General features: G+C 42.0%; 2 protein-coding genes across 2 annotated transcripts; both read left to right on the forward strand.

Moving 5' to 3' along the window:
* The first annotated feature begins 6,342 nt into the window (after nucleotides 1-6,342).
* On the forward strand, nucleotides 6,343-7,680 carry LOC119793377 (C-X-C motif chemokine 9-like). Its single transcript, XM_038300536.1, has 3 exons — nucleotides 6,343-6,890; nucleotides 6,972-7,101; nucleotides 7,388-7,680. Exons 1-3 carry the CDS (start codon nucleotides 6,827-6,829, stop codon nucleotides 7,482-7,484), a joined length of 291 nt encoding a protein of 96 aa, XP_038156464.1. The 5' UTR covers nucleotides 6,343-6,826; the 3' UTR covers nucleotides 7,485-7,680.
* Nucleotides 7,681-9,834: 2,154 nt separating this feature from the next.
* LOC119793355 (interleukin-8-like) lies at nucleotides 9,835-10,542 on the forward strand. Its single transcript, XM_038300500.1, has 3 exons — nucleotides 9,835-10,013; nucleotides 10,095-10,224; nucleotides 10,446-10,542. Exons 1-3 carry the CDS (start codon nucleotides 9,950-9,952, stop codon nucleotides 10,540-10,542), a joined length of 291 nt encoding a protein of 96 aa, XP_038156428.1. The 5' UTR covers nucleotides 9,835-9,949.
* The last annotated feature ends 7,621 nt before the right edge of the window (nucleotides 10,543-18,163 follow it).

Consider the following 18,163-nt stretch of genomic DNA (forward strand, 5'->3'; position numbering starts at 1 on the left):
AGAGGAGTGTCATGTGAGCCTATGGCAACAGCAGGCTGCTGTGACAGCTTTGCGAGGAAAGCTCTCCACACAAAGCATTCTGGGATATATCTGCCTCCTCTGAGGCCTTTCTTTTCTTCTCATACCGGTACATTTCGTAGACACTTTTTCTCTTACGACCCTCTGCCATTTTTGTAGAACCACAACAAGAAAGGCAAGCTTCAATGATTGTCTGAAACTGGAGCTCACCACACATATACATCTGAAAAAAAGATAGCTAATTGGTAACAAGCACAAAAGAGGGCCTTTTAACTAAAAATATTACCTGAATGATTGACAATTAGGAGGACTGCTTATTTTGATGATCACCCTGGAAAAAGAACATCCTCCACTATACCTTTAAAAGCTTGATTTAAGCTTTAACCTTTCATATTAGTGTGGTAAGGTACATAATGGGCCCAGGCGGGATTTGACCCCCTGACTCCCAGGTAAAATAATGTCTAATAGGAGGCATAGAGACAAGACCCAACCCTCTGACATTAGCACGATTTTTAAAAATCTCTCGCTATAATTACTGTGTCAGTATTGAAAAAACAAAATCAGATAGGAAGTCTGAAAACTAATGTAAAAAATGTAGAGTAAGGGCCTGATACGTACAATTCCTTGGCATGCTAGAATTTAAAGGATTAGAGGTGTTGGGATCCTCAGACTTGCCCACCAGAGGGCGCCGAGGATCCTCTTCTGCTCTCTTTGTCTTTCCCTTAGGGCTGGAGTCACTGTCAAGGTTCTGGAGATTACCCTCTGCCTCCAGCAGAGTGCGCCGTGGGTCCTCCTGAGCTGAACCTCCCACACACCTGTGGCTGATCTACTAATCAGGAGGACCACAGTATATAAGCTGACATCAGACCTTGCTCCTACGCCGCAGTGTTGATCTTAGTTGGTTAGCTCCCTGAGCCTCTGTTACAGAAGATTCTTTATTATCTCTAGCGTGAGATCAGAATCTAACTCTTCCTTGTCTTTGCCTCACAGGAATCCTGTCTCTCCGAGAAGGCTCTGGATGAGCTTAACCTCCTGTCTCTTTGTGGAAGCTCTGGATGAGCTTAACCTCCTGTCTCCTCGTGAAAGCTCTGGATGAGCTTAACCTCCTGTCCCTTCGTGAAGCTCTGGAAGAGCTGTCTCTCTGGCAACCTGTCTCTGGTCTGCAGCTCTGGGAGAGCTGCATCTCAGGAAACCAGTCTCAAGCCTGAAGCTCTTGGAAAACCAACCTGCTAAGCTGCCCTGGTGAGCAGACCCAAAGATTCCTACGTGGTTGAAACCTGACGACCCCAATGTGGAGTTTCCCTAGAGGTTCCCATGTGGATTTCCCGTGTCTTCCCAGTAGTTCTCTGAGTTAAGCTGGAAGCTCAGGTCCAAGTTAGCTTTGCTAAGCTTACAGCTAGAGGCTTAGCCCCTCATGAACTCTGTTAACCTTCCATCTCCCTTTCCCTGCTCAGACCCCAGTGAACCAGCCCCCCGGACTGAATCAGTTCCAGTATTCATGTGTTTGTTTTCAAAATAAACTCTTTGGACTTTTACCAGTGCCTCCGTGTGTGTTCTGCATCTTGGGCTTACTCTCTGTGACACCCATCATGACAAGAGGGAATTGCCTCTATTATGCTGACATAATCATCTTGCTTAAATCAGTCTGATTTTAGCAAATCAAGTTATTAATTAATTATTTAAGTATTTATTAATTTTTTTTATTGTTTTCTTAATTTTAAATCGATTATGGTTTCCCCATTTAATATCTACCCGTTCTAATTTATTTGATTTGACCTTTATAAATACATTATCTGAAGGTAACAGTAGAGAAGCTGAAGAAAGGTGTTTTAAATTGAAACTACAACTATACTTCCTGTTCTGGACCCTGGTTTGTTAACCCTTTTGGATAATTAATACATTCATTCAGAATTGATTGACTTTATTGATCTCACAGTGGAGAAATTTAAATTTAAATATAGAGTCCTAAAATGAAAGAGCTGGACTATTAAAAGTGTGAGGGATATCTTTGCTCTGAATCAGACCAGCTTTTCCCCAAAAGTTTGCCAATTTACAGGTCACCACCAAGATGATAATACTTGGCTAAACAACTTGTTATCACTTGTCAGATTAGGGGAGGAAGCAGAGAAAATTAAAAAGCCATGCTGAGGAGCAGTATTGGTAGTATGTAGCTGATGTTGAGGGAGATTACATTGGTTCAACTCTGGTGTAAATATCAGGCATCATGTATGGAGGAAACCAGGTATGGCTGATCCTCGACCCATTACCATCCCTACAATGAAGAATGTTTGTGTTGGGATCTGGGGATGTACCACCTTCCTCCAGCAGAGTGCGCTGTGGGTCTCCTGGGCTGGAGCCCTCCAGCACACCTGAGACGCATCTACTCATCAGGAGACCTTCCCTTCATAAGCAGCTGCCAGACATTCCTTCAACGCCGCAGTGTTGACCTTAGTTTGGTTACATTGGTTCAAATCTGGTGTGAATATCAAGCATCATGTTTGGAGGAAACCAGGTATGGCTGATCCTCGACCCATTACCATCCCTACAATGAAGCATGTTTGTGGCAGGATCATGCTATGGGAATGTTTCTCAGCAGACGGAAAAGAATAAAGGAGGTGATACATACAGCAATGTAAAGAGACGTCCTGGAAGAAAACTGGCTCCAGAGCATACTTTGCCTCAGACTGGGACATTGACCACATCCAGGATCTTAAAGGAGTAAATCAGAACCAAAAAAGCTGCTCAACTGTGTCCTATCAAACCTGATGTAGCCTGAGATGTTCTGCAAAGAGGAGTGGCCAAAAAATATTGGAACTAAGCTGAGTGTTCACCAGGTCCAAAAAGACTGGAGTGTGGAATGGCTGCTAAAGATCATAAACTTTTAAGCAATAGCTGTGGTTAATTTCATGAATTGGATTTTTTTTTAGATTTCAATTTTAAATAAATTTGCTATATAATAAACACTGTATAATGAGGTATGTGTAGGGTTTAGATTATAAAGGTTTATTGAATTCCATTTAGAATAACATTGCAGATACGTTCTGGATGAACTGTATAATAAGGACATTTTCTATTTATTACTCTAAAGTAAGAGTTTTTATGCGGGTATTTCTGTGTATTTGGTTTAAGTTGGGTTAACACTTCCTTTGTGTTTGTCAGCTCTTTTCTTTTTCACTTTCACTTCCTCATCTTTCCTCTGGTACCGTTCTGTGAATGTAGTTTTTCTTAGCATCCGACAGAGAAGCCATTTCTAGGTCAGGATTCAGTCCAAGCAGACTCAGTTTCCCCTGATCAAAAAGTCAGAAAAAGATCCATAATATTCTTCATTATCATGTGTCATATTAGTATCATTAACAGAAGAGCATGCATAACTGCATTTGATTTGGGCGATCACATATTTCACAGCACAAAAAGTGAGAACAAAAGAACCAATCATGGGATAAAATCTGATTGTAGGGCTGATGAATAAGTTCCAGAAGAAAGAATGAGTTGGACTCTAGACGGGAAAGATGACTTTGACGGCTGCAGGTAATGAAGTGTCTCCAGTCTGTCAGTTTGTGGTGGTTCTGCAAAGTGTCTTTGAATGCAGCGGTTTAAACAGGGCGTCTGCAGGGAAGAGGGGTCACTAATGAGCAGTGGCGGCTGCTGCTCTCTAATACAGGGAAGGTTCAGTGTTGTTGATTAAATCCAAAAGTCACATATTGCATTAACAAAATGTTAAAACACATAAAAAGCATTACTATAACTGGTGAAATAATAAACTCCAGAAACCACGGCAAGAATTCAAGACAAGACATCTCTCGAGCAGCCAGCTTCTTGACCCGCCACTGCACCTTTGTTCCCCTAAAAGGTTTAACTTCACTAGAAATGACATATTTTGTTATGTTATCCGATCAGGGCTCTACTTCCTCGCTACTTATCTCAATAGGCCGAGGCTCAAAACTCAACAGGGATTTCTCATAGAGGCTGACCGGCAGTTTCCTGCTGCTCCAGAGCTGAGTGGAGATTGCATCTGAGAGCGGGATCAGCAGCTGATTAATGCGCAACATACTCATTAAATCAGGCTAATATTAACATATATTTGACGCAGATTAATATTACATTTAAGAAATTTGCCATAACATGATTTTTGGGAATCTAGATCAGGAAGAGGGCATCTCACAATTCCCTGCTCTGTGTTGGCAATGTGGGCTGAGTCCAATCTTTTGCTGTACTGGCAGCTGTAGAACCAAGATGTTGCATTGAGAGACAGGATAGGATGTCCTCTGTGGTGTTTTGATAAATGTTCTCAGCACTCTGGGGGAAAGGCCGTTCTGTTTCAGCTTTCTGTGGAAGAAGAGCCTCTGTTGAGCCCTTCTTCTCCAGGACTGATGTGCTAGATGTCCAGGAAAGGTCAGAGGAGATGTGGAGAAGCAGGACCCTTGATGTTGTGAACATGCTCCACTGCCTCTCAGTGTGTCAGGACACATGAATGGAGACAAAAGGAGGGACAACAACAGGAGCAGAATATTAGAAGAGACCAGGGTTTCCGGAGCAACAATGGAATGAATGTTGAAGTGATGACAGTAGACCAGATAAGGATGTCATCCTTCTGAAGCTACTACCAGGTTTAGGACAGATGGTGCTGAAACTCTGCAGATGTTGGAGTTTTATAGCAAATAAAGAGAAATATAATATCTGAGACAAATTCCTGCAGCTTTAAGCAGTATGGAAATCCCTGCAGGTTCTGTGAACTTTTTAGTGGAAAACATCCTGAGTGAGAAAGAAGAAGCAGAAGCAGAGGAGGAAGGACACATGCTGCTTTCTGAGAACACAACTGTTTAATGACAGGGGGTGGAAATATCAGCTGAATATAAACCCTGCAGATCAGATCGGTCATTCACAGACTTCTACACCTCCATACAGAGAACAGAACATCGGTCTAGGAACCATGAAGATCCTTCTGACTCTCTGCCTCCTGACTTTCCTCTACTTGCTGCGGTCCAGCTCTGCAGGTAAAGAACTTTGCCTGAGTCTCCTGTCTGCTGGGATGGGTCTGAACCGGGTCGGTATCTAAAGTTGCTTTTGCTTCCTCAGGTCCACTGGCTCCAGAGTTCAGTGGGATCAAGGGTTCCTGCTGTTTACTTAACAGCAATATGACGATTCCAAGAGGAAAGGTGAAGGACCTGGAGATGTCTCCAAACCACTGCAAAATCAGATCCATCATGTGAGTTCATGCAGACTGCAGTACCTGTTAGAACAGGGTGCCATGGTCCTCCATGGTCCACATGCACTCCCTACAGTTTTCAAGTATCTTTTCATCTTTCGATATAAACACCAGAGGACTCAGTATCTGGTGCTGAAACTTTGTTTCTGGCTGCTGATGGATTCAGACCTTGAGGCTCATGTTGTGTTCTGACTTAGAAGCTGTGTGTTCTGAAACTTCTGCATGTTGTTTTCCTGCAGAGTCACCACTGTGAGTGAAAAGCGGATCTGCCTAAATCCAACCTGGAGCTGGACGAAGAAATTACTGGAACAGTTTGGGAAAAGAAAACCTCACTGAAGCTTGAATCCAGGCCAGAACCATATTTGTTAAGAGCATAAATAATATGTATAATGTTTTCAATTATATCTTTGATATTTTGCTTTTATTTTTTTTATTAATTCCCCTTTTTAATATGTACTTGTGCCTTAGAACCTTGAATTTATTATATTGTTTGTTTTATTGACTAAAAGCCTTTGTGATTTCTCTGAATTTAAAGTGATATTTAAAATACCATCTGTCATAATTATCAGTGATGACAAACTGGACCGGTCACTAATCGGCTGATTCACAGTCTGATTTCATAATTCATGATTTTTTGGAAACTTTGGATTCTTCTTCATCCTTGTTTTAGTTTTGTTTGCAGTCAAACATGTTTCTGTAAAATGTATCTTAGATAATAAGTGGTGCTCATGTTCAGCTCTGTTTTCAAGCTGTTTACACAACAAAGTTCCTCATTTCCCAATAAAAGCTTTATTTTTGTATTTGTTGTCATGTGTATTTTATTTCAGACTGATTTTAAAAGTTACTTTTAACAAAATAAAAATTATATCAAAAGTTCCTTAATTTTTTTTAATTTCCAGATGTCACACAGATCAGTTTCACACAGACTGATAGATTTTAAATCTTTCATATTGTTAATTTATATGAGTAGATCTTACATTGAATGAATTGGTCACCCATTGAATTAATATATCTGTTATAACAGGTACTTCACCAGGACTGATGTGCTAGATGTCCAGAAAAGGTCAGAGGAGATGTGGAGAAGCAGGACCCTTGATGTTGTGAACATGCTCCATTGCCTCTCAGTGTGTCAGGAGACATGAATGGGGACAAAAGGAGGGATAAGAACAGGAGCAGAATATTAGAAGAGAGCAGGCTCTCCGGAGCAACAATGGAATGAATGTTGAAGTGATGACAGAAGACCAGATAAGGACGTCATCCTTCTGAAGCTACTACCAGGTTTAGGACAGATGGTGCTGAAACTCTGCAGATGTTGGAGTTTTATAGCAAATAAAGAGAAATATAATATCTGAGACAAATTCCTGCAGCTTTAAGCAGGATGGAAATCCCTGCAGGTTCTCTGAAGTATTTTAGTGGAAAGCATCCTGAGTGAGAAAGAAGAAGCAGAAGCAGAGGAGGAAGGAAAAATGCTGCTTTCTGAGAACACAACTGTTTAATGACAGGGGGTGGAAATATCAGCTGAATATAAGCCCTGCAGATCAGATCGGTCATTCAAAGACTTCTACACCTCCACCCAGAAAACAGAACATCAGTCCAGGAACCATGAAGATCCTTCTGACTCTCTGCCTCCTGACTTTCCTCTACTTCCTGCGGTCCAGCTCTGCAGGTAAATAAATTTACCTGAGTCTCCTGTCTGCTGGGTGGGTCTGAACCGCGTCGGAATCTAAAGTTGTGTTTGCTTCCTCAGGTCCAGTGGCTCCAGAGTTGGGTGGGATCAACGGTTCCTGCTGTTTACATAACAGTAATATGACGATTCTAAGAGGAAAGGTGAAGGACCTGGAGATGTCTCCAAACCACTGCCAAATCAGATCCGTCATGTGAGTTCATGCAGACTGCAGTACCTGTTAGAACAGGGTGCCATGGTCCTCCATGGTCCACATGCACTCCCTACAGTTTTCAAGCATCTTTTCATCTTTCTATATAAACACCAGAGGACTCTGTATCTGGTGCTGAAACTTTGTTTTTGGCTGCTGATTGATTCAGATCTTCAGCCCTCCTAGATTTCTCCGCCAGAGTTTCATCTCAGTCCATTGATTTTATTCATGTTGTGTTCTGACCCAGAAGCTGTGTTTTCTGAGCCTTCTGCATGTTGTTTTCCTGCAGAGTCACCACTGTGAGTGAAAGACGGTTCTGCCTTGATCCAACCGGGAGCTGGACGAAGAAATTACTTAAAGAGTTTGAGAAAAGAATACTCCACTGAAGCTTGAATCCAGGCCAGAACCACATTTGTTAAGAAACCATGTTTTCAATTATATCTTTGATATTTTCTTTTATTTTTTTATCCTGATTCTGTTTTATTTTCCTATATTTTAGTCATGTAAAGCACTTTGCATTGTCCTTGTACTGAATTGTGCTATACAAATAAATTTGCCTTGCCTTGCCTTGCCTTAACATGTTCTGCAAAGAAGAATGGCCAAAAGATATTGGAACTAAGCTGACGGTCCATTAGGTCCAAAAAGACTGAAGTGTGGAATTGCTGCTAAAGATCAGAAACTTTTGAGCAACAGCTGTGGATAATTTCTTAAATGGGATTTTTTTTTTTTTGATTTCAATTTTAAATATATTTGCTATATAACAAACACTGTATAATGAGGTGTGTGTAGGGTTTAGATTACAAAGATTTATTGAATTCCATTTAGAATAACATTGTAGATATGTTCTGAATGAACTGTATAATAAGGACATTTTCTATTTATTACTCTGTAGTAGGATATTTTATCCTGGTATTTCTGTGTATTTGGTTGAAGTTGGGTTAACACTTCCTTTGTGTGTGTCAGCTCTTTTCTTATCCACTTTCACTTCCTCGTTTTTCCTCTGGTACCGTTCTGTGTATTTAGTTTTTCTAAGTATCGGACAGAGAAGCCATTTCTAGGTCAGGATTCAGTCCAGGCAGACTCAGTTACCCTGATCAAACAGAACCAGAAGAAAATGAAAAAGAACCATAATATTCTTCATTATCATGTATCATATTATTAGCATTAACAGGAGAGCATGCATAACTGCATTTCATTTGGGTGATCACATATTTCATTGCACAAAAACTGAAAACAAAAGACGGAACATGGGATAAAACGTGATTGTAGAGCTGATGAATAAGTTCCAGAAGAAAGAGTAAGTTGGACTCTGGACGGGAAAGATGGCTTAGACGGCTGCAGGTAATGAAGTATCTCCAGTCTGTCAGTCTGTGATGGTTCTGCAAAGTGTCTTTGAATGCAGCGGTTTAAACAGGGGGTCTGCAGGGAAGAGGGGTCACTAATGAGCAGTGGCGGCTGCTGCTCTCTGAAACAGGGAAGGTTTAGTGTTGTTGATTAAATCCAAAAGTCACAAATTGCATTAAGAAAATGTTAAAACACATAAAAAGTATTACTATAACTGGTGAAATAATAAACTCCAGAAACGACGGCAAGAATTAAGCACAAGACGACTGTTCTGACTGCATGATCACTTTTCCCTAGAGTAGCCAGCTTCATGACCCGCCACTGCTCCATTGACCCCCTAAGAGGTTTAACTTCACTAGAATAGAAATATTTTGTTATGTTATCCGATCAGGGCTCTACTTCCTCGCTGCTTATCTCAATAGGCCGAGGCTCAAACCTCAGCAGGAATTTCTCATAGAGGCTGACTGGCAGTTTCCTGCTGCTCCAGAGCTGAGGGGAGATTGCATCTAAGGGCGGGCTCAGCAGCTGATTAATGCGCAACATACTCATGAAATCAGGCTCATATTAACATATATTTGATGCAGATTAATGACCACATTTATGAAATTTGTCATAACATGTTTTAGCAATAATTGTTTTATAGGAAGGTTTATCCTCCCTATTATTCGATGAGAAATCAATACTGGTGATCTGAACTGGTCTGGTGTTTTTGGAATCTAGATCAGGAAGGGGGCATCTCACAATTCTCTGCTCTTTGTTGGCCATGTGGGCTGAGTCCAATCTTTTGCTGTACTGGCAGCTGTAGAACCAAGGTGTTGCATTGAGAGACATAGGATGTCCTCTGTGGTGTTTTAATAAATGCTTAGAGCACTCTGGGGGGCAGGTCATTCTGTTTCAGCTTTCTGTGGAAGAAGAGCCTCTGTCGAGCCCTTCTTCTCCAGGACTGATGTGCTAGATGTCCAGGAAAGGTCAGAGGAGATGTGGAGAAGCAGGACCCTCGATGTTGTTAACATGCTCCACTGCCTCTCAGTGTGTCAGGAGACATGAATGGAGACAAAAGGAGGGACAACAACAGGAGCAGAATATCAGAAGAGAGCAGACTCTCCGGAGCAACAATGGAATGAATGTTGAAGTGATGACAGTAGACCAGGTAAGGACGTAGTCCTTCTGAAGCTACTCCCAGGTTTAGGACAGATGGTGCTGAAACTCTGCAGATGTTGGAGTTTTATAGCAAATAAAGAGAAATATAATATCGGAGACAGATTCCAGCAGCTTTAAGAAGGATGGAAATCCCTGCAGGTTCTCTGAAGTCTTTTAATGGAAAACATGCTGAGTGAGAAAGAAGAAGCAGAAGCAGAGGAGGAAGGAAACATGTTGCTTTCTGAGAACACAACTGTTTAATAACAGGGGGTGGAAATATCAGCTGAATATAAACCCTGCAGATCAGATCGGTCATTCACAGACTTCTACACCTCCATACAGAGAACAGAACTTCAGTCCAGGAACCATGAAGATCCTTCTGACTCTCTGCCTCCTGACTTTCCTCTACTTCCTGCGGTCCAGCTCTGCAGGTAAAGAACTTTGCCTGAGTCTCCTGTCTGCTGGGTGGGTCTGAACCGGGTCGGTATCTAACGTTGTGTTTGCTTCCTCAGGTCCAGTGGCTCTAGAGGTGGGTGGGTTCAACGGTCCCTGCTGTTCACATAACAGCAATATGACGATTCCAAAAGGGAAGGTGAAGGACCTGGAGATGTCTCCAAACCACTGCAAAATCAGTTCCATCATGTGAGTTCATGCAGACTGCAGTGCCTGTTAGAACAGGGTGCCATGGTCCTCCATGGTCCACATGCACTCCCTACAGTTTTCAAGCATCTTTTCATCTTTCTATATAAACACCAGAGGACTCTGTTCTATCTGGTGCTGATGGACTCAGACCTTGAGGCTCATGTTGTGTTCTAAATTAGAAGCTGTGTTTTCTGTACTTTCTGCATGTTGTTTACTTGCAGAGTCACCACTGTGAGTGAAAGACGGATCTGCCTTAATCCAACCGGGAGCTGGACAAAGAAATTACAGAAAGAGTTTGGGAAAAGAAAACCTCACTGAAGCTTGAATCCAGGCCAGAACCACATTTGGTAAGAGCATAAATAATAATTTAGAAAGAAACCATGTTTTCAATTATATCTTTTATATTTTGCTTTATTTTTTTATTAGTTCCCCTTTTTAAGATGTACTTGTGCCTTAGATCCTTCAATTTATTATATTGTTTGTTTTATTGACTAAAGATCTTTGTGATTTTCTGTTAATTTAAAGTGATATTTAAAATACCATCTGTCGTAATTATCAGTGATGACAAACTGGACGGGTCACTAATCGGCTGATTCACAATCTGATTTCATAAATTTCATAATTCATGATTTTATGGAAACTTTGGATTCTTCTCCATCCTTGTTTTTGTTTTGTTTGCAGTAAAACATATTTCTATGAAATGTATCTTATATAATTAGTGGTGCTCATGTTCAGCTCTGTTTTCAAACTGTTTACACAACAAAGTTACTCCTTTCACAATAAAAGCTTTATTTTTGTATTTTCTTGACTGCGGATGTTATTCCAGACTAATTTTAAAATGTATGTTTTAAAAATTAGTACTGTATGAAAAGTTCCTTAATTTCTTTAATATTCAGATGTCACACAGATCAGTTTCACACAGACTGATAGATTTTAAATCTTTCATACTGTTAATTTTTATGAGTAGATCTTACTTTGAATGAATTGGTCACTCATTGAATTAATGTATCTCATAAGCCTAATAAGGAGGAATATTTAAGAGAGAAATGTGTGGCGTTTACGTCTCAAGTAACGCTCGTTGGACGACAGTATTTTCTAGCGAAAATAGTTTATTGAACACAGACACGACCGACTGATGACGTAGCACGTACAGACTGCTTCACTGACTGATGTACATCACGCGCTGTGTGCATAGAACTCAAAGCTGCGTCACATATGCGCAGTATGCAATATTATGCACTTAAACTTAGACTCTACATGACATCACTATACAAACATAAACTGTTAGCCGAACTTTAAACTGTATGCTTAATCTTGTACACCCACTTCACCTTAGCCATTATATAATAAACAAAACCTTCCACAGGCCCAACAAAAAAAAAAAAAAACACATTCTTATAAGGTTTCTTCTGTTTTTTTTTTTTTGTTTTTTTTTTTTTTTCTTGTCTTTGTCTTTTTTTTTCAGAACAGTAACTAAGGGTGTGGGGGGACTTACCACAGTCCCTTGAGATGAGAAGGGATTTATTCTGCCCTTTTGTTCATTATCTCAACTAAGTGGCATACCTGGGGTTTGGTTTAACGATCCGACCAAACCTGGTGACGACTGGCGTAGGGTGTTCAGGAGAACCAGGGATGTCAGCAGGAGCGTCGGCGGTGGTCAAGCCCTGCTCTGCTGGCTCACGCTGTCCATCTTGATCCGTCGGCTGATGAACATCCATCTGTCGTGGTGATGACAGCTCCTGGTTGATCGGCCTGATGTGGCGCCGGTTCCATCGTGGGGTGTCGCCTCTCTCCATCTCCAGTGTGAAGGAACGCGGCGCAGCCTCCTGCCGCTGCATGGTCGCTGCCGTTGTCCAAGCCTTTTCTCCGTCGATCTTCAATCTGACTTTATCGCCGATGGAGAGTGGTGGTAGAGGCTTGGCGGAGTACCTGCAGTTGTAGTACTTCTCATAGGACTGTTTCGCTTTTGCGTCATTTTCCTTGACAGTCTCTAGATTAGGCCACATTGGCTGCAGGCTCTCTTTGAGTACGGGGAGCGTTGTGCGGATTTCTCGGCCCATTAGCAACTTGGCTGGACTTTGCCTAGTCGGCTCTGTTGGTGTTGAGCGATAACTCAGGAGAGCTAGGTGAGGGTTATCTTGTTTGAGAATCCACTTCGCCGTCTTCACAGCTCGTTCGGCCATGCCGTTGGATTGTGGGAAGTGAGGGCTTGAAGTAACGTGCTGGAAGTCGTACTCAGCTGTAAAGTTTCTGAACAGCTCGGCTGAGAACTGAGGACCGTTATCTGTCATAAGCTCCTCTGGTATCCCGTAGCGTGTGAAGATGCTTTTCAGCTTTTGTATGACGGTTTCTGAGTTTGTCTTTGGTAAGTCTAGGATCTCAAGCCATCTGGAAAAATAGTCTATCACGATCAAGTAGTGACGACCTTTGAACTCGCACAGGTCTGCTGCGAGCTTCTGCCATGGTAGGTCTGGCAATGGTGTGGAGATCAACGGTTCTCTACTTTGGCTCGGTCTGTTGATGTTGCAATGCTTACATGACATCACAAGCTTCTTCACGTCACTGGCGATGCCCGGCCACCACACAGCGCCGTTGTACCATTCTCGGCACTTGGTAAGGCCTTGGTGGCCCTCATGAATCCTCTGCAACATAAAGTCTCTCATACTGCAAGGGATCACAATCTGCTTACCACGTCGCAGCAATCCATTGGCCTCACTAAGTGAGCCCCGGTCTTTGAAGTAGGCGCTTGCTCTGACAGCTACGCTCTTCGAGTGTTCCGGCCACCCCTTTTGGACATACTTAAGGACCCACTGGAGCTCGGCATCCGTTCTTGTCTGGTCCTTTATCTGCTGGATGATCGGCTTCCTCACCCTTAGGTCATCTTCCACCGAGTCCACGTACGCTTTCACCTCCGCTTCTAGGTCACCTAGGTCGGTCTCCGCCATTGGCTGCCTAGATAGGGCGTCTGCGACGACTAGGTGTTTGCCTGGAACATATTCTGCGACTGGGTAAAACTTCATTAACCTGATAAGCAGGCGCTGACAGCGAATTGGTGTGGTGTCGAGGTCTTTCGAGTTGATTAGAGTCACCAGTGGCTTGTGGTCTGTAAGTAGCTTGTATCTTTCTAAGCCGCAAAGATACTGATAGAAACGCTCAGAGGCCCACACTCCTGCGAGACACTCCTTTTCTATCTGAGCGTATCTCTTCTCGGCATCAGTCAACGTACGCGAACAGAATGCAACAGGTTTCAGGGCCCCATCATGGCTCTGTAGGAGGACTCCTCCGAGCCCATAACTGCTTGCGTCTGCACTGACGACGGTTGGCTTTGCCGGATCAGAGAACTCCAAGACTGGTGCTGTTGAGATCAGCCGTTTCACTTCGGTGAACGCTCTGTCTTGCTGGGGGCCCAAGCACCAATCCCGCTCAGTCTTGAGTAGCTCGTTGAGCGGCTGTAACACTGTGGAGAGGTTTGGTAGGTAACGGCCTAAGTAGTTCACCATACCAAGTAGCCGTCTCAGCTCACTCACGTTCTGAGGTGGTTCCATGGATGTTATGGCTTTGACCCTCTCTTGGTTAGGGGCTATGCCATCCTTGGTCACGACTTGTCCCAGGAAGTTCAGCTCCGGTCGGCTAAGCCTGAATTTGTCCTTGTTTAGACGTAGACCTGCAGCGGTGATGGTCTCCATTACTCGCTTTAGCCTCTGGTTGTGAATTTCCTGTGTTTCTCCGCAGACCAAAATGTCGTCCATGTACACGACTGTCCCTTCATGCCCTTGCAGTAGTTCCGACATCTTTCGCTGAAAGATCTCGGGCGCCGATGTAATCCCAAACGGTAGCCGCTTAAAGCAGTATCTGCCTAGGGGCGTGATGAAGGTGGTTAGACATGCACTGTCCTCCTCCAGAGGGATTTGCCAGAACCCGCTCTCGGCGTCTAAGCTGGAGAACACTGTACTCTTTGCTAGCTTGGGCATGATGTCATCCAAGGTAGGTAAAATAAACTTTTCACGTTTCACATTTTCATTAAGCTTTTTCAGGTCTACGCAAATTCTTATTTTTCCGTTCTTTTTCATGACAGGTACCATAGGCGCGCACCATTCAGTCGGATCAGTAACCTTTTCTATTATGCCCATAGATTCCATTCTTTTTAACTCCTCTTCGACTCTGGGGAGTAGTGGAATTGGTACTCGCCGTGGCGTGGCAATGCTGTATGGCTCTGCGCCTTCTTTAAGCGTGATTTTCACTGGCGCTCCTTTCAGTGTCCCTAAGCCACTGAATGTGCTGATCTCATATATGCTCTTAATTAGGCCCAGTCTGGTTGCCACAGTTCTGCTCAGGAGATTGTCGCCATTTGTTTTGACTACAATTACTCTGAAGCAGCAATTTCGCAGTTGCCCGCTGATATTAGCCTTTAATTTAGCTAGAAACTGGCCCCGTGTGGCTCTGGAGGGTGTTCTTCACTTCACTGAGCTTGGGCTTGCTCCGTAGTGTTTCGTATGTGGCTTCAGACATAATTGAGGTGTCCGCTCCGGAATCAATTTTAAATGACACTGGCGTATCTGCTACATCTAGAGTGGTGCGCCATGGTGGCTCATCCTCTGCTAGTGGTGCATCCGTTTGTTTTAGCTCCACTGAGCCCAGGAACACTGTCTCATCATCACCAGCTTCGGTAACCTCTTGTACAGTTTTTGAGTAACACACAGCTGCAAAGTGCCCAATTTTGTTACACTTCACGCACTTTTTGCCTTTTGCACTGCACTGCTCGGCCTCCGTATGATTACGCCCGCATCTCGTGCATGCTCCTCGCTTTGTCTTTTTGTTTCCCTTCGGCATGTTGTGGAATTTCTTATATTCGGTTTTCCTCACGGATTTTACATTGTCCACGTGCTCTGCACCGTGCCCCCTGTCTGTATTCTGTAACTTAATCAACTCACAATGCCTGGCTGTTTCAATGGCAGTCTTCAGTGTTAAATCACTTTTCATTTGCAGTCTTTGTGACACTTGTTTATCCCGAATTCCAATCACTATGCGGTCCCGCATTTGTTCCTCTTTCAGTGCTCCAAAGTCACAGTTTTCAGCTAGCTCATACAGTTGCCTTACGAATGCTTCCACGCTCTCGCCTGGTTGTTGAGCTCTTGAGTGGAACTTGGCGCGTTCATAAATCACGTTTCGTTTCGGGAAGAAATGTTCGTCGAATTTAGCCATTACAACGTCGTACACGTCAGCATCTGCTGCATTAGTAAACGTGAAAGCCTTGAATATGTGCTCTGCCTCCGCTCCCATGGAATAGATCAATGCATTTACCTGCACATTTTCCTCTTCCTCCGCAAGCAGTGAAGCTATGCGGTACCTGCTGAATCGTAGCTTCCAGTCAGGCCACGCTTCGGGCTTAGAGAAGTCGAACTGCTCCGGTGGGTTAAACTTTGCCATGGCGATACACACTTCGTTTTTTTTTTTTTTTTCACGTCCGACGTTACACGGCTCCAATCCAGTTGTCTTCTGACACCATGTGGCGTTTACGTCTCAAGTAACACTCGCTGGACGACAGTATTTTCTAGCGAAAATAGTTTATTGAACACAGACACGACCGACTGATGACGTAGCACGTACAGACTGCTTCACTGACTGATGTACATCACGCGCTGCGTGCATAGAACTCAAAGCTGCGTCACATATGCGCAGTATGCAATATTATGCACTTAAACTTAGACTCTACATGACAAAATGTTCTGGCATGGCTGACATGGTCATGAGGAATAATGGTTACCGCATTCCAGCAGACGGTCGCCCTTAACTTACACAAAGAGGGTGAGCTGCAAAAGACCAGTCCTCACAGAGAGCTTCATGGAAAGTTCAGTGGAAGAACAAAGAGTGGGAGAAAAGGTTGCATAAGATACAAAGTCTGGATAAGGAGTAAAGAGGCATTAAATGTGTAAGAATTGTACTGAAAAAAAAAACACAGCTGACTGTTGATAAGGAACTTAAGAAAACTGTGCAACTAACAGTAGAGATGTAAAACCTTCTGTTTAGTTAGAAGAAGGATCTCTGAAAATGATCCTTTTTACTCCTTCATTGCAAAATCCTTAAGTGGTAGTTTTATTTCAATTCAGAACTTTGTTATCACATAAGACATTTCCGGTTAAACTAACAAGAGTAATTAAAAGAGAAAAAACAAAATCTGTGTTTACAGACAACTATTTAATTTACAGCAGTGAGTAACATCTTTACTGCTCCTAAATTCTAATGGGTTTTTATAACTATTACCAACTTAAAAAAAAATGTGTTTCTAAGACTGAAACTGAACAATTGGTCTAAATGTATTATATAACTTGCTGCTAGTGGCTGAATGAGCATGGAAAAGTATTAACATGTTTATTAGGTTCTTAAAGTTATGCTTTCTAAGCTTTCTTGACAAAAAAGCTGGAAGTAGAGGGCAGATCTGGAGGGAGGCGAAGGTGACAGATATAGTTCAGCAAATTGTGCGATTTGCTGAAATTTGAACGGCACCTCGACTGTAGTCAGGACAGTATCCACCTCGAAAACGTCTATCAAGCCAGCCTTCACTGGGTTTTATAGGTAATGCATACACAATGAAAAATGTAGCTTGGACTTTTCAATATTTTAATTTGAATCAGTTGACATATATACCACTCTGGTCTAAAAAATATGTCCTATGTCCTCCAGTTAATAGACATACTTTTTTTCTATTAATATAGTCTCTGTTTTCTCCAGATTTGATGTCACCTTTATGTAAGTTGCGATCAATCAGGGACGTGCCCAGATAGACACTAGGTGATGCTAGAGCACCTGCCCTTTTCTCCTCTAAAGAAAAAGTGCCCTCCTGAAATCATTTTTTTTGTTTTTCATTTTCTTTAGGCTTTTGCCCAAAATACCCTTTATGAATTTAAAAGCATATCAACCCAGAGTTTAGATTTTTAAAATTTTGCTCCACAAGACATGTAGCACCACTCTGCCCTGATGAAGGACCAGCTAATCGTCCAGGTAACTAAACGCTAAAAATAAATGTATTTACTTCCTTCAGCAACTGGTTAGTTGATAGCATAATGTCTTTACTGGCCTCTACCAAGCGCCAAAGTACGGTTTAAAATGCAACTCTTTAATTGAATCTGGACAAAAATCTAACTTAAAGCAACTTATAGATGTAATAATTGATTTTCTGTAATAATCCCTGTCGGGACTCCTGATGTCATCTATTTGCCATTTGTTATGGGAACTGCAGCACACAAGTTTCCTTTTGTCTGTTAAACTTTTCTTTTAAAATAAACATACTGTAAGGTTAAGGTTAAAGTGGGGCATGTAGATTAAGCTGCATTTTCAATTTGTGTGTTTATCTTGGTATGTTGCAAAAATGACCTGAAACTATATTTAAATTTTCTGAAAGAAAAGCTAGCTGTCCATAATCTGAACAGAGAAATAAGACGATCTCTTTGTGGAGTTTTTAGCCTTAAAAGATTGTGACATCCATGACATCCGTGACATCCATTTTTTTTTCATGTTTTAAATATAAATCTTTGCTTTACAAACATAAATATCATTCTTAGAGTTTTTTGTTCATACCAATTATATGAGATTGAAGAAGAGCAACATATAAGATAGATGTATTCCACTTTTTTCAATCTATTGATTCCACTTTTAATGTCTGAATTTGTTAAAACTGTTACATGAAACCGACCAATATTCAATTTTCATACTTTAGATTAAAAAAGACATAAAAAATATATTATTTTTTTTTGATTGAAAGATGAGATTCTGGCCTTTCCTTTGGTGCAATGTCTGTTTACATACAATCCAATACACCCAAAAACAACGTTTTCAGTAAGCCTTCAGGGATGAGTGAAACTGATGAAAAACGAAGGGCTGGAAAAATTCATAAGTAAAAACTAATTACATAAAGCAGACACTCTATGCTGTAGTCAAAATC

Source organism: Cyprinodon tularosa, unplaced genomic scaffold (assembly GCF_016077235.1).
Source record: "Cyprinodon tularosa strain WSP-4 unplaced genomic scaffold, ASM1607723v1 ctg45, whole genome shotgun sequence".
Classification (NCBI taxonomy): Eukaryota; Metazoa; Chordata; class Actinopteri; order Cyprinodontiformes; family Cyprinodontidae; genus Cyprinodon; species Cyprinodon tularosa.

Excerpts from the sequence above, each read along its gene's own strand:
- LOC119793377 (XM_038300536.1), top strand. The coding sequence starts at position 6,827 with ATGAAGATCCTTCTGACTCTCTGCCTCCTGACTTTCCTCTACTTCCTG. Across the intron at positions 6,891-6,971 it reads CCTGCGGTCCAGCTCTGCAG|GTCCAGTGGCTCCAGAGTTG; the intron begins GTAAATAAATTT and ends TTGCTTCCTCAG. Across the intron at positions 7,102-7,387 it reads TGCCAAATCAGATCCGTCAT|AGTCACCACTGTGAGTGAAA; the intron begins GTGAGTTCATGC and ends GTTTTCCTGCAG.
- LOC119793355 (XM_038300500.1), top strand. The coding sequence starts at position 9,950 with ATGAAGATCCTTCTGACTCTCTGCCTCCTGACTTTCCTCTACTTCCTG. Across the intron at positions 10,014-10,094 it reads CCTGCGGTCCAGCTCTGCAG|GTCCAGTGGCTCTAGAGGTG; the intron begins GTAAAGAACTTT and ends TTGCTTCCTCAG. Across the intron at positions 10,225-10,445 it reads TGCAAAATCAGTTCCATCAT|AGTCACCACTGTGAGTGAAA; the intron begins GTGAGTTCATGC and ends GTTTACTTGCAG.